The sequence below is a fragment of the Centroberyx affinis genome, unplaced genomic scaffold, assembly GCF_046629955.1.
Source record: "Centroberyx affinis isolate AG114_WGS23_722 - 3 ecotype Tasmania unplaced genomic scaffold, CSIRO-AGI_Caff_v1 ptg000835l_1, whole genome shotgun sequence".
Taxonomy (NCBI): Eukaryota; Metazoa; Chordata; class Actinopteri; order Beryciformes; family Berycidae; genus Centroberyx; species Centroberyx affinis.
This window is the reverse complement of record NW_027279432.1, coordinates 66,102-86,151: the sequence shown is the minus strand read 5'-3', so window position 1 is coordinate 86,151 and position 20,050 is coordinate 66,102. Positions and strand designations below refer to the sequence as shown.

General features: G+C 41.5%; 2 protein-coding genes across 4 annotated transcripts; both read left to right on the top strand.

The window, feature by feature from the left end:
• Window positions 1-1,295: 1,295 nt before the first annotated feature.
• Window positions 1,296-7,809, top strand: slc25a24l (solute carrier family 25 member 24, like). Its single transcript, XM_071520925.1, has 10 exons — window positions 1,296-1,418; window positions 1,559-1,685; window positions 2,124-2,211; window positions 2,505-2,616; window positions 3,673-3,831; window positions 4,367-4,504; window positions 4,794-4,904; window positions 5,753-5,920; window positions 6,001-6,139; window positions 7,153-7,809. The coding sequence occupies exons 1-10, from the start codon at window positions 1,296-1,298 to the stop codon at window positions 7,332-7,334; spliced, it is 1,347 nt and encodes a 448-aa protein (XP_071377026.1). The 3' UTR covers window positions 7,335-7,809.
• Window positions 7,810-8,246: 437 nt separating this feature from the next.
• On the top strand, window positions 8,247-19,053 carry fubp1 (far upstream element (FUSE) binding protein 1). Of its 3 annotated transcripts, none has more exons than XM_071520916.1 (20): window positions 8,247-8,377; window positions 8,862-8,952; window positions 9,462-9,497; window positions 9,675-9,714; window positions 9,829-9,875; window positions 9,987-10,058; window positions 10,170-10,227; window positions 10,351-10,513; window positions 10,707-10,805; window positions 10,969-11,067; window positions 11,164-11,266; window positions 11,840-12,079; window positions 12,873-13,033; window positions 13,466-13,608; window positions 13,753-13,829; window positions 14,350-14,475; window positions 14,819-14,893; window positions 15,491-15,553; window positions 17,471-17,628; window positions 17,950-19,053. In XM_071520916.1, exons 1-20 carry the CDS (start codon window positions 8,285-8,287, stop codon window positions 17,956-17,958), a joined length of 1,953 nt encoding a protein of 650 aa, XP_071377017.1. In that variant the 5' UTR covers window positions 8,247-8,284; the 3' UTR covers window positions 17,959-19,053. The 3 variants fall into 3 exon arrangements, with proteins under 3 accessions (XP_071377017.1, XP_071377016.1, XP_071377018.1); XM_071520915.1 differs by having other exon boundaries at window positions 8,862-8,985; XM_071520917.1 differs by lacking the exon at window positions 14,819-14,893 and having other exon boundaries at window positions 8,862-8,985.
• Window positions 19,054-20,050: the final 997 nt, after the last annotated feature.

Genomic DNA, 20,050 nt, shown 5'->3' with positions numbered 1-20,050 from the left:
CAAACGAGAAATTCTACAATCTAGAGTACTCAGTATAATAATTTTTGGCCTTGAACTTATTTGAACCTGCCGCTGTAGTACATTAAAATTGATTTTTTTCCCTACATGCACTTTTATTTTGAAGGCAAAGCGGCCTAACTTCCGGGTTTGCTCGGTCTAACTCTGGCTGGCTTGACGCAGCTGTACGCTGGAATCCAGGGGCTCTTTCTAGAAAGCAAATGCTGAGGCACGTCATTTACCACAGCGGGCTGTTTTAGAAACCATCCAGGTGTAACAACAGGACAGTCCTGCTTATTGTACCGCAATAAAGTTATTAACATGACGTCACACACCGGAGTGACAGCTGGGCATCCAATAATAACTTTTATATCTCACATTTAAACTATGAGCCCCTGTAGGAATGTTATAGGAATAGCATAGTGGTACCACAGGTGATGAATATATCATTAACTATAAGATCACTATAAAGTCACTATTGCACAAACACACTATAATATTATGGAATATTATAGTGATATTTTTTTGTCAATGCAGTGTCACTCCTGTTTATTGTAGCCTACCTCAAGAAAGTTATGAACTTGACATGACAGACAACAGTGACAGGTGTGTTTGTGTGTGTGTGTGTGTGTGTGTGTGTGTGTGTGTGTGTACGTGTGTATGTATGTGTGTGAGAGAGAGAGAGACAGAGAGGGATCCGTATACATACAGAGACGGAGAGAGACAGAATAAATTTTTTTTGTCTTTGTCCTTGTTTCAGTCACCATTGTGTGTGTTTGAGACCCCCCCCCCCCCCCATCCCACCCCACCCAAACACGACCTCAGTGTGTCCAGACCATTCCTATTATATCTTAATATAGCATAACACACATTCTACCTTGAACTTTTGTATAGTTTTATTCCGTTGAAAGATTACCTGTATTTCATTTTATGATAATAATCCTTAATCTGTGTGCGATGGAAATTCTGCCTGTAGCTTCCTCAAATAGAGGAGAAGGTGTGAGGATAGAGGGAGATAACTGTCTTTATTTCCCTGCAGCCACAGCGACACCTGCTGTCCTGCAGTGGAAGTGGGAAGTGAGGTTTCCACTGTGGGCCACTGACTGCCAGTGGGCTACAGACCCAGATACCGCATTGGCCAGTGACTCAGCGTCAGCAGCACAGGCTTTATTACACAGCAGGTTTATCTCTGAAGAGCATTGCATTTTGTTTACTCTCCTGCAAAGGCTGGCTGCATTTTATTCTAAAAAAAAAATATCTATAAAAAACTTTTTGTGTCTCATTTTCCAAAACGAGACATGGATCAATTCCGCGGTTTATTTCACAAATTGGACAAAGACAAGGATGGCTTCATATCAGTCGCGGAGCTTCACAGCGAGATGAGAAAATACGGAGTCCTCTCCATGGATGACAAGGTCCAGGTAATGATCTAATTATCTTGTCTGCATTCCCCCTCAAACCCTTAATTAACCCACTGAAGTATGAGTCACATTCACCTGAAACCCTATAATTCAAGACGTTACACCTTTTTTTTTTTTTTTTTTTTTTGTTGTTTCTCCAGAATATCATTGGTAGCTATGATCGAGACAAAGACGGCCGGCTGGATTATAACGAGTTCCTCAGCTACATGATGGACAGAGAGAAGAAATGGAAGATTTACTTTCATGACCTTGACAAGAACAAGTGTGGTGAGCGGTCAGACCCATATGAATAGGAATATTATAGTAAAATTATAGTAAGACATTAAAAAAAACCTTACCTAACCTTACCCTACCTTAAAGTAGCTCATGTTAAAGTCACAAGTCCATAGGAGTGTTATAGTGTTTTTTTTTAGGTGAAGCAATGCATCTTTATCATTTAAAGTACATGTTTATCTATCATTAATGTGAGTTATTGCATAGTAAAAAGTGTGTTTGTGTGTGTTTTCAAGGTGACAGAGAGGAGGCAGGCATGCGCCTTTGAGATTTGTTTATGGTACACAATATACAGACAATGGTCATAACATACAGGATCAGGGTTCTTAATCAGCACTGTAAATGCTTTCTTTGACAGTCTAGAGAATGGTAGCTGATCAGTCACTTGAGCTGATCCCTCTGTGTAATCCTATTCATCTCTTCTCTGATCAGGGGTGATTGACCAGGAGGAAATCATATGTTTGTTTAAGGAGTTAGGAGTGGCCATATCAAGGCCGAATGCAAAAAGAATAATACAAATGTAAGATTTTTTTGCCCGCTCCTATTCCCTCATAAACTCTGCATTGGAAGAAAAACATGTTAATTGACATAACAGTGTAGAAATGGGTTCAAAGTTTGACTAGTTGACACAATGATGCACATTTATTTCACTCATTCACACTTTACATCACAAGTGTTTCATTGTAAATCGTATATGTTTCAGACACAATTTGACCCGGCATGACTAAAAATAACTTATTCTTCTTTCTAATTTTGTGATGAAATGCACCAATGAAAACTGAATGTTATCTGTTGTGTTTTCCACTGCTATAGGATGGATAAGGACAGTTCAATGACGGTGGACTGGGGCGAGTTCCTGCAGCATGTCATCCTGCACCCGGCGGACAACATAGGGGAGCTGGTCTCCTCCTGGAAACACAGTCTGGTAAGACCGGCTGGCAGCGTTTGAGTGTCATGTTACTGACATGTCAGAACTTTAAAGACCCAGGGCGATGATTTCAACTCCATCAGGGGAAGTTTCATGTTGATTTCTAACACAACGAGCATCCTTTTTTTTCAGTTTTTGATTGATTTTGGCTATTTGGGTAAGTACCGGTATCTGGCTGGCTATTGCCTGACAGACTAAGAGACACCTCATTAACTATGCATACTGTCGACCAATTCATTAACACCTGAGTGTGGGTGAAATCATTTACACCAGGAAGATTGAAATTCTAAACCTGTTTGGTTCTGCTCACAACCAGAGGGAGAGTTTTCCAAAAGGTATTGACAGGGATAATAATTTGTGTAACTTTACATTAACAGATCCTTTGTTAAATTGTCATTGCCCTGATCTTTATCACTGATCTGAGATCCATTTGAGAGACATGGTTGAGGCCTTTTATTCCATAAGGAGCCAAAGGAATAACAACTAATGAGTAACAATTAATGAGTAAAACCTGAAACTACATACAGAGTCTGTGACTGATACTCAGGGAATGAACAAAAAGGCAAACCGTCACTTATCCATCTTATACTGTTCACCTAAGCAAGTATAATAACACAGTAACATTCTGTATATACATATAACGGTATTATGTTATGTATACTATATATTAAGTAACTTTATCCAGATTCTACACATTGCATATTATATATTTGTATCCTATAAATACACACATTATGTATTGGTTCATGCTGCTTTACCTCTGTTTTACACTTGCACAAACCTGGAAGTTGCACTTAGTTAGTATTACTTAGTTTGTATTATATTTTAGTGTTTATTTGTCACAATCTACTTTTTCTTCCCCTCTTGTTTTTATTTTCTTTTTGCTATCTGTTTAACGCTATTGTTGAGAAAGTCCACCAGTAAGCATTTCATTGCAATGTCTGTACTATGTATAGACTATATGACAAATAAAGTTGTAATTGAGGATGAACTTGGACCATCACTGGCACCACACAGGGTGACAGATATAATCCTGCGCTCCTCTGGCTGCAGGTTTTCGATGTGGGTGAGAGCCGCACGATGCCCATCGAGTTCCCTGAAGATGCGTCCGGTTCGGGGATGTGGAGGAGGTTCGTTCTGGCGGCAGGACTGGCAGACGCCGTTTCCCGGACTGTGACGGCTCCCATCGACCGCCTGAAGACCCAGCTGCAGGTCGGCTCCACACTCAGGTGTCATTTCATCAACGAGAGGCTTAAACCGATATAGGGATGACAATCAATGGATGTATTTGATTTGATTTGATGTGGGAAATTCATATATATTTGACCCCAGAGGTGGAAAGTGTCACATAAAACAATATTTATTGGTGGCGCATTTAATATATATCTGATAATGTTTTGATACTGTTTTGCATGGTTTGCATTCTATTTTTCAGTTTCTTCTAAAAGCCACTACTCCAAGCCAAACAAGCATAATCAGAATTGCACCGGATGAGAGCTTGCACCAGAAGTTTCTTGGCTTTCATATTAAATGACCTGGTGTTTTGGTAAAGAAACTTCAGCTTGTTGGTGCATTTGGTCAATAGTTTATAGAGGTAGCTCTCTGTAGTGTGTTTTGCACTGTTTTTAACTCTATGTGACGTCCTGTTGTCCTTGTACTATGTGTATTTACTGTGAAACTATTAGTTGTCAATATGTACTTGGCTATTAAAGGATTCTAATGAAACTGTTTTGTGTTTGCTCTGCAGGTTCATGGATCCAAGGCCTTCTCTCAAGGCTTTCAGGAGCTGAGGGCGGGCGGTCTGCGGGCCATGTGGCAAGGCAACGCTGTCAATGTGCTGAAAGGAACGCCACAGTCTACGCTACAGTGTCTTATCTACGCCCAGGTGACACATGACAGACCCTCAGATTCTTTCCCCCTCTCTCTCTCTCTCTCACACACACACACACACACACACACACACTCTCTCTCTCTCAGTAAAGCGTTTGTTTTACCCTGCTTGAAGAACAAGATGGATTTGACCGACAATTCTCTATATTTTCCTGTGACTGACACTGTCCAAACTGTCCTGATGCAGCAAACCCCGTCCATACTCCATGACAGTTACAACAAATGCTAAGAATTATTTGCAGACAGTTTTTGACTCCCACTTGGTGCCTCTCTGCTGTCTCCAGATGAAGCTGTACACCCAGAGCAGAACCCAGGAGAGCCTGTCGGTGCAGCAGCGTTTTGGGTTGGGTTGCGTCTCCGGCGCTGTCGCTCACGCCGCCTTCTACCCTTTAGAGGTATCAGAGAGCCTTGGCAGGTCTGAGTGCTTTAACGTTTCTGCCCTGTCATGTATTTCCTATAGCAACAGTTGAACGCTTTTAAATGGTTTGAGTTCATAATTAGATATTTTTAAACATCAGTATATCATCGTCAAATTAATTATGATGCCTTGGTATAATTACTGTAAACAAATGAGATCATAGTGGAGATGATTGGCAGTCTCTCTCTTATGTCAGTGGTATTGTTAGTGTCAGTGTTTCTCAAAATTAAGACTGCATTTCCCATAAGCACTGTTGTTTCCTGTCTTAAAAAGCTCACTTTACTCAAGAGGATAAACATGTTGGAAGTGATTTTTCGATTCACATCCAGGCCAATGTGCCATAAAGCAATCGCCCTGTGAAGCAATCTAGCACATTTCCCGCAAAATCTGACCCAATGGCACACAATGTAAAATGCAGTGTAGAAGCCGGTAGAGGCTGCCAATCCTCTCTTTGGTCTTGTTTGTTTACGGTAATATACTAATGTCTCTGAATTAAAGTGGTAATGATTTATTAATGTTAAAATACTGCACATAGCTTTACTTTAAAAAATAAAAGTCTGGATTTAATCTAAATTGTTACTAGTGTGCAAGGCAAGGACTTCAGCTAGATAATACTTTTTTTTAATAAAAATCCATAGTGACTTTTAATTCAGCACCAGACAGCAATAATTTTAGGTGTCACATTTTTACAGCAGTGGATGTCTCATTTTGGAATGAAACTCTTCATTTGCCTTTTAATCATGTGAATATCTTTTCAAAGTGTGTATAAATGACTCACTGATAGAGGTTTATTTGAGTAATTCCTGCCCCTCTTCTCTCCCTCAGGTGTTGAAGGTGAGGCTGAACCTGCAGCAAGCTGGCACCTATAACGGAGTCGTGGAGTGCGCCCGATCTGTCTACAGAAACGAGTCTTTAGCCTCTTTTTACAGGGGCTTCAAGCCGAGCATCCTCTGCATGATCCCCTATGCAGGTGTGGAGTGTGCGGTTCATCAGGTGAGAAGCAGCAACACTCAGACATCAAGCTCACCTTCATCTGACAGATACTAACTTGAATTATTTGCTCCTTTTTGCAGTCAATCATGACCTGGGCAAAAAGCGATCCGGCTTACAACAGCGACTCCAAACTCTTTTTCTTCAGTTTTGTGGCCTTTGCCTCCGGACAGATGACCAGTTACCCGCTGGCAGTGATCCGGACCCAGCAGCAAGCGCAGGGTAACATCTGGCCTTCTATTGGCTTCATATACAGACAGATACAAGGATACATGTATGTTGCATTGTATCACAATGACTGTACTGAACACTTATTTCCATTGCTGCTCCCTAGGTGGGTTTTAGTTAAAGAAACAAGGCTTGGGGTCAATTCATGAATTAACTCATCAATTCCAATTCAACTGAGGAATTAGAATTTGAAACAACCTACAGGAAACAGAATTGGAATTTTTTTGTTTTTTCTTATTTATTTATTTATTTATTTATTTTATTGTTTATTTTTGCAGGGACAGCGCACAATTAAAAGTAATTGCACCAGAGTTAGCTGGCAGCTAATTTACATCTGTTGTCCCTGGGCAGGTAGACCAAAAAACAACCACAGAACAGCAAATACACTACATAAAGCAGCACAATACATAAAAGTCCATCGGTGTGAGATAGATACAATCAGTATGATAAATAATATATACAAAGCAATCATTGGTGGTGACACATTTGTGCTGACTTTAGCCAAAGCTTGAGGCTGGTTTTAAACACTGCAAAGCTTCCTGAGTTTCTAATGTTTGTGGGCATGGAATTCCACTTCTCCACTACTTTAACCGAGAAGGCAGATATTCTTACCACATATGTGAGATTACATGTAATGTATATATATATTATCAATACTGACTATCATAAAATGTTTAACGTACCTTTTAGGAGGTATTTGATGCATGACATGTAATCGTAATAATACATTATGATTCAATGTATGTGATTTGGTGTGTTTTGTCTTTTATTTGATTTATAATGTTTGATTTATAATGTTTAGCAAGTCAAGGCAAACTCTCATGGAAGTGGAATTTCATGGAATTTAATGTAATTCAGTTCTGTTTCCGGTCATTCCAGTTCAGTTTCCTTAGAGCTGGGTGACATTCCAACTCCAGGAATTGAATTGGAATCACTGTGCATTCCCAATTCAACAGTTTACGATTAACAACTATGTTTCACTCATGTTGGGTTTTCTTGTTTTCCAGCTCTCTGCTCAGTTTCGTCTCCCACCTCCAGTGTGCTACAAGGCCTGATTGAGATCTATGAGAGACACGGAGTCAGAGGATATTATAATGGGATGGGAGCCAGCTTCGTCAGGGCTGTTCCCTGTGCCCTGCTGAACTACACTCTCACTAGAAAGCTAGAAAATGGGTTTTTCTCAACTTAGTCTTTAGATTTAGCAAAGTGGTTGTTTTTTTTTTTTTTTTTACACCAAATAAGTTTTTATGCTGAACTATTGCCTATTAAAAACATATTTTTCAGGGATTTGATCAGGAACACGAAAAGAAAGACAAAACAGCTAAACTGTCATCTCCCATTAATATGAGTTGTGACTGAAATCCTGAAAAAAGCCTGAAAAACATTAATCACAGTGATCTTCTTCAGAGGACATAATAGTTAAGTCTGCCAGACTTGCATCAACATACTGACTTCATTCCTTAATACCTCCGCAGCTACAGGCTGTTGAAAGCCTGTAGTTAGTTAGTTTACTATTGATCAAGAGTATATGCACTAACCTGGTGAGGTTGTTGAATGCAGCACAGCCCACTGAGCTGTGATAAAATAATTGTTTGCATGGTTGACTTGAAATATTTGACCAAATGTAATAAATGTCTACTTGATGTATCAGCTGGGGACATTTGTGGGTCTGTAGGTCTGTCTTAGTCAATAAATTTTATTTCATACATCATACGTCTTCATTTTTTTTCATTTATTGTTAAACAGTGTTATGAATTAATACATTTCTTTTTTTGACATTATCTGTTTTTTCAGTATGCACTGAAGGTTCAGTAGAGATATGCAGATAAACATTTATTGCAAGACTATTTTCCAATTATTAAATATATTAAATAAAAATATTATTACAATTTGATGCATTTGTATGCAAGTTATTGGTAGCTTTCCTACACTAGCTACAGTCTTCATAAGATCATATAACACTTCCATGGTCGTATTAGATCACAGCCAGCCACCAGATACATTGTGATAGAATACCTCTGTAATGATGTACGATACCGGATGTTGTGTATGATCTCGCGAGATAAAGCATCTGACCGCGAGGCTCCCGCGAATGAAAACCGCCATCTTGTTTCGCCGAGGAGGAGAAGAGCTGCAGATATGGCTGACTACAGTAACGTGGCTCCCCCGTCCTCTAATGCTGGTGGTGGAATGAACGACGCCTTTAAAGACGCTCTTCAACGAGCGCGACAGGTAAGAACGGAAGATCAATTCAGTTATCAATAATGTCGAAATCGGTGGCAAATCGCGAGTTTCGGCGCTTATTCTGTTCACCGTGCGGGCGCCAACCTGGACCTGAACCTGCAGCATCATACACGGCTAGCTAAGCTAACGAATGATAGCTACGCCACAGCGCAAATGTGGACATCACGGCTCGATGGCTGGTGAAAAGCTCGAAGTGATCCTAGCCAAGTGTGCTTGATAGTTAAATATCCGATATGAACTGTTGTGAGAAAGTTACACTCGCGCTTGGGTTAGTAAAAATGACCGACCGGCATTGCGCCAATATAGCTCGCAGGCTAATGTGGAAGTTACAGCATTCCTTTGTTGGGCCCGACTTCCGTGCCGAAGTGTAGGCCGCAGCCAGCGTGTTTCTGCCCGGATACACCAGACACGAGCTGTGAAGAAGAGATTCACTAAAGTCTTCTCGGCCCCTTTTCTATCTTTGTGCTTTTAGATCGCAGCAAAGATCGGAGGTGACGGCGTTGCGGCACCAACAACAAACGAGTTTGGTTACGGAGGCCAGAAAAGGCCCCTGGAAGATGCTGGTGGGTATTTTCCCATGCCTAACCTCAATATAGGTCAGTGGCTTAAATCGATTCATTGCAAGTCTCGTCAGTTATGCTTGCCTGTATGTTTTAGCAGCTAAGGTAGTGTATTTGACTATGAGTAGGAATGTTTTGTACTTAGATTGGATCTGTATCAATAATGTATTTAAACAAGGAATGTAGTTTGTAATGTACATTATTTACAACTATGGAGTCCGTAGTTCGTGTTTACATTTATAGTCTATATGGATTTCTCAGTGGCATGTGTTTAGATCTCACTGCTTTACCTTCATCTTAGTACATTCATTGGCAATAAAGCCACTAGCAGTTTAAAGTATTCAAAACCCCTGTTACTTTGCCCTAACCATTCATATTTTAGGCCATGCTGACAAGCCAATTTCAGATATATGAATCCCCAGCTGCAGTTTGGAAAACCCGGTCAGGTCAGTAACATGATAATGGGTTCAACAATGGGTTCTTATGCTGGCTTTTTCCCCATGTTTTCACAGACCAACCAGAGACAAAGAAAGTGGCTCCAAATGACCGTAAGTATTAGCCCCGTCTTGATGATTCCTTGTAGTAATTGGCCTAAAACAAACGTTGTAAATGTGTTTAGAAACTTGCCGTCTGCATTAGGATATGTAGTAATCGGTCCAAATTGTTAATTCTTAATGATGTGACTGTTGTGCATTTCCTGACTTTATCTTGTGTTTTCTTTGCAGCATTTTCAGCAGCCATGGGAGGAATGGGCGGTCCCCCAAGGTAGATATTGAGAGTTGCACTGTCTCTTTCTGCCATCACATTAATTGGTTTTACATCCATATTTTGCCCCATATTACAAAGTCCATATTGACATCTACTTAATTTCATTCTCAGATCGACATCAGAGGAATTCAAGGTTCCCGATGGAATGGTTGGATTCAGTGAGTTGACTTTAATGTTACATACAAACACTAAAATTCAACAAAAACCGGCTGCCTGGTCTGTTTAATGTTATCGGATATTAAAATGTAATCATCTTTTTTCTCCACCAGTTATTGGAAGAGGAGGCGAGCAGATATCCCGCATGCAGCAGGAGTCTGGATGTAAAATACAGATTGCCCCTGGTAGGTTGAGATTTGCTGCTGTGGTTGATAATGAGGATTTGAACAATAATAAATAGCATTGTACACATCTGTTATAAGTTGTGCATTAACGGTTCCCTCTCTATTATGCAGACAGTGGAGGCATGCCAGAGAGGTCGGTAACATTAACGGGATCACCAGACTCCATCCAGTAAGTTATCAACCTTTTTTCCCCCTGTAGTGTCAATCTGACTTTTTGTTGGTGGCTCATTGTAGGTTCCAGGCTTGAATAGTTGTGATGGAATTGGCTAATCTTGGTTTTAACCCCAATTAGGACCGCAAAGAGGCTACTAACAGAGATTGTCGAGAAGGGACGGCCGACTCCAGCATTCCACCACAACGACGGCCCGGGCATGTCTGTCCAGGAGATTATGGTCCCAGCCTCTAAAGCCGGCCTTGTCATTGGCAAGGGAGGGGAAACCATCAAAAGCCTTCAGGTGAGTCTCCAGTCAGGATCAGAGACCAAATAAAGGGGCAGCAGGGTGGTGTAGTGAGAAGGGAGACTGTCCTTTTTAAGTGGAGGGCATATTTGGCTGTGTGAGAGTCTTTAGCTTGTGTGTTTCAGTAGTGCAAAGACACATCTGTAACTTCTCTGCAAATCATTGATATTTTTTTTCTCATAACCCCCAGGAACGAGCCGGAGTGAAGATGGTCATGATCCAAGAAGGACCACAAAACACAGGCGCCGACAAACCTCTCCGCATTTCAGGAGAACCCTTTAAAGTTCAGGTAAGCGTCTGACACACAGTCCAATCATGAGTTGTCCCCGATTACATCCCTGTTAAGAACCCAGAACACTTTACTTAGTCCTAGTACACACCTCCTTTTTCACGTGGATGTAAGCCAGTACCTGTGTGATGGAAACGACTGTTCTCTCTCTGTCTTTCTCCAGCAAGCCAAAGAGATGGTGATGGAGCTGATCAGAGACCAAGGCTTCAGGGAGCAGAGGGGCGAGTATGGCTCCAGGATGGGAGGAGGAGACAGCTTAGATGTGAGTGTTACAGTCACATGTCCTTTCATTTATCAGTTGGGAGACGGGGTGTGAAGTGGTCTCTTAACTTTGGCTCTGCGTTCTCTCTTTCTCTAGGTTCCTGTCCCCAGGTTCGCGGTAGGAATCGTGATTGGGAGGAACGGAGAGATGATCAAGAAAATCCAGAGTGACACAGGTGTTAGGATCCAGTTTAAGCAGGGTGAGTGTTGATGGCTGCACATTTACGTCTTGTGTATCTGTAGCTTAGACCCAGGCTGTGCAGCCTTGTGGTTGTAGAGGCCGTCCAATAATCAGAAGGTTTAAAGTTTGATCTCCACAACAACCGTGTATCCTTTTGAAGTGGCCTTGACACCCCGTCGGCTAAATGACAAAAATGTAATTTATTCAAATAGACACTTAAAACATGTGTATGGTCTGTGATGAAAACTCATGCACCACGCTGAAAACGTGATGTATAACCCTAACCCTACCCTAATCTGAGACCTACTCACGGTAGACTTTGCGGTGACAGTGACGTAGTCGTTAGTGAGACCAGCAACTTTATGCCATCGTGTTCATTCTTTGAAAATAGACCATTAGTTTAATAGAATCACAACAACACAAATCTACTTCTGCCTTTTGCAAGGAAATCCAAAAACTGAGATTCTACTAGTTGGCAATGGAAAGCCATACAGAACTTCAGCAGTGATGAATGTCTCTTTAGAAATGTGCAGATGTTGATTTTGGTTGTGGCGTCTCCCCAGCCTCTAACTGCCCTGCTCTCTCCCTGCAGATGACGGCAGCACACCAGAGAGGATAGCCCAGATCATGGGTCCTCCTGACCAGGCTCAGCACGCAGCAGAGATCATCTCCGACCTGCTGAGGAGCGTCCAGGCCGGGGGACCTCCGGGGCACGGGGGCGGCAGGGGCCGAGGCCGCGGGCAGGGCAACTGGAACATGGGCCCTCCTGGTGGCCTGCAGGAGTTCACTTTCACCGTCCCGACCATGAAGACCGGCCTGATCATCGGAAAAGGCAAGTGCACCAGCAGCAGGACTTCACTTGGGATTTTGTTTGAAAACTAGGTCGTTCAGGTTGGCGAGTATACTTAAGGAGTGTTCACTTGTATAAGGTTTTATGGCAAAATGAGGGGAAAAAAGATGGAGGGAAACAGAAATTACTCAAAGACACTTTGATAGAGTTCATGGCTGTTGATGGAAACATACTGGTTGTTTGAAGGGATTGAATATTCCAAGGTCACAGGTATTTTTTTATTACCCTGCACTGTTTTGGGCTACTTTATTTTTTACTTTACTTTAAGATGCTTTAGTAGAGATTTTTACTGTCTTGGTGCTGTTTTGGCTGTTGGACTCCTCATATTGGCTGTTATGTTAATGTTCCAGGGATAAAAGCAGATTTTATAGTTGAACTTGTAATTTATTCGAATAGACACTTAAAGCACGTGTATGGTCTGTGATGAAAACTCATGCACCACGCTGAATGTGTGATGTATAACCCTAACCCTACCCTAATCTGAGACCTACACATGATAGACTGTGCGGTGACAGAGTGACGTAGTGGTTAGAGAAACCAGCAACTTTATGCAATCACATTGATTATTTGAAAATAGACCATTAGTTTAATAGAATCACAACAGAAATGTACTTCTGCCTTTTGCAAGGGAACCCAAAACTGAGATTCTGCTAGTTGGCAATGGAAAACCATACAGTAATGGAGTAACTAGTTCTGGATAAAGGCGTCTGTTTAATGCCTTAGAAGTGAAGATGTATTTGACTGTTGAGTTAATATTTATTTTTGAACGCTCCAGGTGGTGAGACGATCAAGGGCATCAGCCAGCAGTCTGGAGCCAGGATCGAGCTGCAGAGGAATCCTCCTCCCAACGCTGACCCCAACATCAAGATGTTCACAGTCCGGGGCTCCCCTCAACAGATCGACTACGCCAGGCAACTGGTGGAGGAGAAAATTGGGGTGAGTGTTTGATATTAACCTGTAGGGAGATGGCTGATTATTGGGTCGTTGCAGCAGCAAATAGAAATGGGATATAGCAGAGAAAGACATAGGCAAATGGCAGTTTAAACACATGAACATGCTAAGTAGACTGTATGAATGAAAGCTATGGGAGAAAAGAATTATTACAGCATTATTAGGATGTGCAAAGTAACAGCAGCAGAACTGACTGAGGCAAATTGAGTGAATATAGAACGTGATATAGAAAATATACCAAAAATAGGAAATATATGCTGTATGAAATGGGTGGAACACTGGAAAAATATCAATATCAACAGTATAATTTCTTAAACTGTTTAAAGAAGACTTCCCGAAACGGCTCCATTTCTGCTGTCAACATGTCTACCCAACATGCCTTACCCTGATCGTATGATGTCATGTCTGCCTTCTCAGGGACCCGTCACTCCAATGGGTGGCCCACATGGCCCCCCTGGCCCCCATGGAGGTCCTGGCCCACACGGCCCACCTGGACCCCCCGGTGCACCCATGGGCCCGTACAACCCTGGACCATACAACCAGGGACCTCCAGGACCACAGTGAGTACAGCAGACTGGTCTTATTTTTATTCATCACCTAGGAATTGAAGCTTGTTGCAGTCACTGTTGGTCTCATACACTAAATATAGTGTGACCTCCAGGGTGTTGTGGGTTAATGTGTTTTGTTTTTGTCTCTTTCCTCAGCGGTCCTCCTGCGCCTTACCAGCCTCAGGGATGGGGCAACGGCTTCCCACACTGGCAGCAGGGCCAGCCTGATCCAAGTGAGTACCTGCCGCCAGTTGGCACATTGGTTCATGTGGCGTTATAAGGAAAAGCAAGCCAAGGCTCTCTTTTGAGCAAGTTAAGAAGCTTTCATTGCCACGGTTATCCTCCATGTTGGAGCAAAACTTCGTCCGTCAGGGCTCTTTCAGTGAAAAATGAGAAACTTTTTTGATGCGTCAAAACTATGAAATAAAACAAATGGAAATATGCAGTGACCAAAAAAGTGTTCAATCAAAACTATCTTATATTTTAGATTCTTTAAAGTAGCCGCCCTTTGCCTTGATGCAAAGGCTTTGGAAAGAAATTCATACACAAGCATCAACATCACTTTATATTTGTCTAAAACAATTTTTAAGCATAAGCCTTTAGATCAAAATGGCTTCAAGATGATGAAAAACATAATACATTCAAGTGTGATCCATATGAGGTATTATGTCGTGGACAGCTATTACGGCATGTTTTCCACCTTTTTTATCTCCGCCTTTGTTCAGGGTAACTAAACGTGTTTACTGTGTGCAGATAAAGCAGCAGCTGATGCCAACGCGGCGGCCTGGGCAGCCTACTATTCTCAGTACGGCCAGCAGCCACAGGCTCCCATGACGCCCACCAGCGGAGCCCCAGGCACGACTCAGACCAACGGCCAAGGTAACAAGCCTGTTCCTCAATAGCCTCTATGTGTTTGCTTCTATAAGAGGAAGCCAGATCTGCTTAGTCAGAGTAGAGCAGTCTAGTTTAATGGCTTTACTCATTTCTACTTACTGGTTTGTCCCTGACCAGTGATGAGCTGGTTTCATCTTTTAATTTACTTTGCTTTTACAGAGCGTCTTTGTTTTTTTATTTAGGTTTTTTTTTTTTTTACTTTACCCCATGGACAGGATAGTTTCCCCCACCATCCCCAGGCCGAGTGCCTGATCTAGGCAGGTGGAGGACAAACTGCCCTTATTTTTGAAGAGAATGGTTACCAATTACATTGTACCATTTTTAACAGGTGACCCGCAGGCTCCAGGTCAGAGTGGACAGGCAGATTACACCAAGGCCTGGGAGGAATATTACAAGAAAATGGGTATATGAACGTAGCTTCAGTGTACACTTATTGTCCAAATGTCTAAACAGCCAGTGGGCTTTGAATCGGCTTCTTTTTGGGGTTTGGGAAGAAAAGCAGAAGTACAGTTGGCTGGCCGTGGAGCCTTCTCACGGTGTGCCGCCACTTGGTTTGACATTACAAGCCCATGCTGTTTAGAATGTGACACTTTGACTGTCTGCAGGACTGAGCTGTCAAGACACACAGAATCACCTTTTTATGAGCCTAAGAGTAGCTTATTTTATAGACTACCTTAGGGCTCTGTCCATACTGATGGTGGAGTATTGCCACCTGCTCATGTGCCATGAATGTATTACTGCTGTCTCATGTGCATACTCCATTTAATGTTGAATGAAATGTGTTAAATGAGGAGTAGCTGCTCAGCGCCAGCTAATGCCAATTTGACTATACTTGGCTAAAATGCAAAGTGAATCATGTTGTTATTGGATTTGTAGGTCGGTGTTATCATGGGTGTAAGGAATGTAGATTGTGAGTTGTGTACACTTGTGTGACATTTGTCTTCTGATGCATGCCGTTTGACACTTGGATGCCCTTGACGCTGTTTTCTTCTCTTTCTAGGTCAACAGAGCCAGCAGCCTCAGGACTACACAAAAGCCTGGGAGGAGTATTATAAGAAACAAGGTCAGAACTCCTGCTTTTCAAATCAGACTTTAGGCTGGGATCACACTTAATACACTGAACGCTGTACTCCACAATCTATCTACGGTCATTCATTTCAAATCGGATCTGCACCATTGCTGCAGATGCATGGAGCTGCAAAGGTGTTGCATGCATCAAATATTTTCTACTTCTGTGTTGAATGCATGTATGACCTCAAACCAATCTTTTACCCCTTTTTTTTTGCTGCCACTTCCTAAACTTTTCATGATAACATTTTGTCAGACAATCAGAGTTGAAACAAGCTTTTTTTTTTATTTCTAATGTCTAATTTGTTTCATCTCGATACATTTGAGCCAAGAAATCTTGTGTGGAACTGTTGCGTGGAAACGATTTAAGTGTGATCCTGGTGTTGGGAATAGGATTATTTGGTAGTCATTTTAAGATGGATTTAAATGGGAATACTGTTTACTTGTAGGACTCGGTGTTATTCATGTGGTCCAGTTAGTTATGGTTTAGTTAATAATTGTTAACACCCCAAATCCAGAAACGAGAGAATTAAGACTTGAACCTGTGATGCCCTCAAGGTGTTAGCTGAAAGATTTGGCAAAATGTTACATGTGACTGTGTGAGCACCCTAGACTGACAATTGGAGAGTAAATGAAATTTGAATAGAGGTCATTTGCATAAGAAAGCGAAACAAAACGAAAATATTCTGTGGGTGCCCAAACTTGATCTGCCTGTCGAACAGCTTCTTTTTCGCATTGTGGCATCACAGGATCAACTCTTAATTTTGTTGTTTCTGGATGGGAGTTTTTTTTTTTTTTTTTAAGTAGGTCTATTAGCTGGACACTAGGTAGTGGGCAGCTGTGCTCCTCTTGCAGCCCTCTGTAGTAGAGCGGCTGCACCCACAGCTGCCCCAGAGAAAGACAGAAGGTTTCTGTCCCGCCACCCAGAGGACCGATGGAGGGTTCGTTCCCCTTCTTACAAGCATCAGGCTCTCTGCCTCAGAAATGTCAAAGGATTACAACTCTTCAGATCATCTTAACACATTTCATTGTTAAAGATGATATTGGCAGCAGTTGAATCTTTGTGGTCATTATTTAGTGTGTTGGGGTGTGTGTAAAGCTAGGCTAATGAACCTTAAGTGTGTGAAGTATTACCATGCACTGGTATCCATCTCGTCACACAATGTTAAGTGGATCAAAGAGCTTATTTACCAAAAAGTGTTCCTTTTTAAAGTTGCAATTTGAATTGAATTTAGTAATGAATACCAAAAAGGTTACATTTTATTTTCTGGTGTTTTTTATATCGCTTTATAATCCCATTACTTCCTGGGAAACTGTTTTTAGTCATTTCTTAATGGTGTAGCTGTAGGTGAACATAAAAATTCAAACCAATACCATCACAGATTTAGTATTATTATTTTTAAACAAACCCCTCCTCCGCCCCTCCCATCATATAAAACCTGCAGCTTGACAAAAGTGGTGTGAGTTGAAACGCTGTTGGGCGTTCACCCTTGAAAACCGGTTTTCTGTTTCCTAAGGCAAAAAATCAGTGTGTTACTTTGTGTCCTGGGTGGCTGCAATTCATCAATTTAAATTATCTTAAATCGCCATAAGGACCCACATTAGAAGAAGTGAAATTTGCTACTGAGACCATAACCTAACCATATTGACTTCATATTTTTAGCGAGAAGTTGGGTTGTGGTCCCATTGACTTGTCGCCACTTCCTTATTGGCTTCAAAATTCACACATTGTTTTGGCTGCTTGGTTACATCCCTCCCCAACATCCTATTTCGACTGGAAATGTGTCACATTACGGAAGCAAAATGCTGTTTCCTTTCTGACTTAAAACCCACTATTAGACTAGTTATATAGCGTATGTGTGTCGGAGGTGGTTTCTCATACTAACAGGAGCTCCGGTGTTTTCCGCTCCAGGTCAAGCCGCCCCTCAGGCCACAGCGGCTGCAGCGGCCTCGCAGCCCGGAGGCCAGCCGGACTACAGCGCCGCCTGGGCAGAGTACTACCGCCAGCAGGCCGCCTACTACGGCACCGCCAGCCCACAGGCGATGGGCGCCGCACCACAAGCCCCCCAGGTACGCCCCCGCTAAGAACCTGCCCTCTGCATCCATTTTATTTCTGTCTCCTTTCCTGCGTCTCCTCTATTGTTTGAAGCTCTCTTAACCCACATTTCAACTCCCTGTGTTTTTTTTAAAGATACTGTGTAGCCAGTTTGTTTCTGCCCTAACCCTCTTCTTCCTCAGGTTTTACAGGGTGGCGGCGGACGCAGCAGCTCAGCAAACTTAACCATACCGCTTCCTCCCTATACAGGTTTTTAGCTATTTATTTTGGGAAGCTGAGTCCAGTGTTTCTGCTGTTAACATGCAATGTATCTTCTATGTATTTCTTCTGCACAGGGCCAGTAATGTGAAGTGGACATAAAGTAAATGCTACATTGTCGAAACAAAATCCTTTGTTAAATGTTTGGATGCAGACGCCTTGATGAAGATCTTAAATTTCCTTGGTTTGAAAGTGTTTCACATAGATGGCAGATTACCCGGCGAACACGTCCTCTTTCATTTTTTTTTTGTTTTTTCTTTTTCTTGTAAATGCTTTGTTTTTAGTGAGGTAATTATACATATGGTCATTCCAGCCCTGTATCTACATAAAATGTGGTTAGAACTCATGTTTATTAAACTGTAGTCATTACCATGTAAATCATCTCAGTTTTAAAATGATATTGCCTGTTGTGTTTTGCAATAAAACAAAATGAAACCTCCTGTGTTGGTAAGTTGGGGTGGTTAAAAAAAGGGTTGAAATGAAATCATGTATGTTTTTGTTTTTACCATGGGAATTTTGGAAAAGCTTCAAATGCAGGCCTTCTCTGGTTTTTTTAATTGTCCAAAATGGCTGACTCAAAGTTGCGCTGTCCTGTCTGTCTCTCTCCAACTGTCTACAAGGCTCTTAGATACATTATTTGCGTGCAATGATCCTGAGTGGTTCAGACCAATGAATTTCCTTGCTGATAGACCTTGTTTATACTCCTGTTTACTGACCATTGCCCTGACTCTAGCAGTAGACAGATGTTTGACGTAAGAAAGCTTAGAGGTGGCTTATGTATGTAACTCATGCATTAACTGCGTTGTTGTGGCATTCTCTTTAATCTTGCCTGGTTGTCTGACTTTGTTGAGGTAGTATGCACTGTGTTTTGCCTTGATAGACACTTCCTCCCTCACAGGCAAGTTTAGAAAAGCGGTAAGCAAGTATTTTTTTTTTTTTTTAAATTTTCCCAACATGTTCCTCAGAAAACGTGGTTGCAAGAAATGTTGCATATTTTTAGTGTTTTTGTGCCGTTCTTTTGCAGGACAGTAAGGTAAATTGTCACTGTATCAAATGCATTGCATTGAAAAATTTGTTCTCTCCCCCATTTCCAAGTGTCTGACAGTGAACGCACATGTATAAATTTGTTGGACTTTTATAAAAAGAACTTTTTTGATAATATAAAAACAATTGCAAAAGTCGTTTTTTGCTGTGCCCATTCTGTTAGTGTTTATCCAATATAAGAACATAGGTTTGTAGGGTCGGGGGTGGCTAAGCAGTCCATCGTCCATGAGTTGAGCCCTCCTATACTGTAAGTACAATACTGTGACTTTAAGAGACAAAACGCTTTGTGATGTTTGAGAAGTTGCAAACAAATGTAGTATTTTGTCAAAAAATATTGCAATTTTCCCCTCTAAGTTTTGGGTAAGTATAAAATGTTAGAGGAGAGGCATAGTACTTTGGACTTTATGTTGATTCTTGTACCACATGTTCTTGAGACTGTTACATTTCCCCTTGTTTGACTCCACTGACTGCATAACATTCAGACTCTGAACGCATACAGTATGTTGATTCAGTTTGCATTGTAGATTGTTCTAGATTCTCCTTGTAGGTAGCAATTCAGTGCCAGTTGGACTGTTTTTTTGTGTGAACTCTGAACTGAGGGTGTCTAATATGAAAGCATTCTCTCTAACACTCCTGGTAGGAACTCTCTATGGCTGTACATGTGGTTTCCGCGTTTTGAACATCTGACATGCTAAGTGCCATTGTCTAGTTGAGATTATCATGTTTTCAAATGCCATTTATTACAAGATTAATTCAAGTTGTTCAGAAAAGTCCTGTTGCATTAATGACTGTGATTCCAGCACCGTTCAATGTAGCATGTATAGGTTTCTGCTGTTTTATTTTAATGTCCTATGAGCATGTGGAATGCCATTAGTGGAAGTGCTTCTGACTAGCTCAGCGATGCAGAATTTCTGTTGATATCTGACATACTATCTGAATGAGCACTGTTCTGAAAGGCTATTAATTTTTAAGTCAAATATTTGACTGACTGCATTGTTCACTGATGGCAAACAGTGCAATATCTGATCTTTGCAGTGTCATCCAAGACCTTGCACCTTAGGTTCTGCTGCAATAACACAGGTAAGCGAAACCTAAGGAAACCAGTGTTTTGACCAGTGACATGACCAATATACA

What these genes read in the sequence shown, in the direction of transcription:
- slc25a24l (XM_071520925.1), top strand. Translation starts at nt 1,296, where the DNA reads ATGGATCAATTCCGCGGTTTATTTCACAAATTGGACAAAGACAAGGAT. An exon ending in CCATGGATGACAAGGTCCAG is followed by an intron (nt 1,419 to 1,558) that starts GTAATGATCTAA and finishes TTGTTTCTCCAG; the next exon opens with AATATCATTGGTAGCTATGA. An exon ending in CCTTGACAAGAACAAGTGTG is followed by an intron (nt 1,686 to 2,123) that starts GTGAGCGGTCAG and finishes TTCTCTGATCAG; the next exon opens with GGGTGATTGACCAGGAGGAA.
- fubp1 (XM_071520915.1), top strand. Translation starts at nt 8,285, where the DNA reads ATGGCTGACTACAGTAACGTGGCTCCCCCGTCCTCTAATGCTGGTGGT. An exon ending in CTCTTCAACGAGCGCGACAG is followed by an intron (nt 8,378 to 8,861) that starts GTAAGAACGGAA and finishes TTGTGCTTTTAG; the next exon opens with ATCGCAGCAAAGATCGGAGG. An exon ending in CAGGGACCTCCAGGACCACA is followed by an intron (nt 13,609 to 13,752) that starts GTGAGTACAGCA and finishes CTCTTTCCTCAG; the next exon opens with CGGTCCTCCTGCGCCTTACC.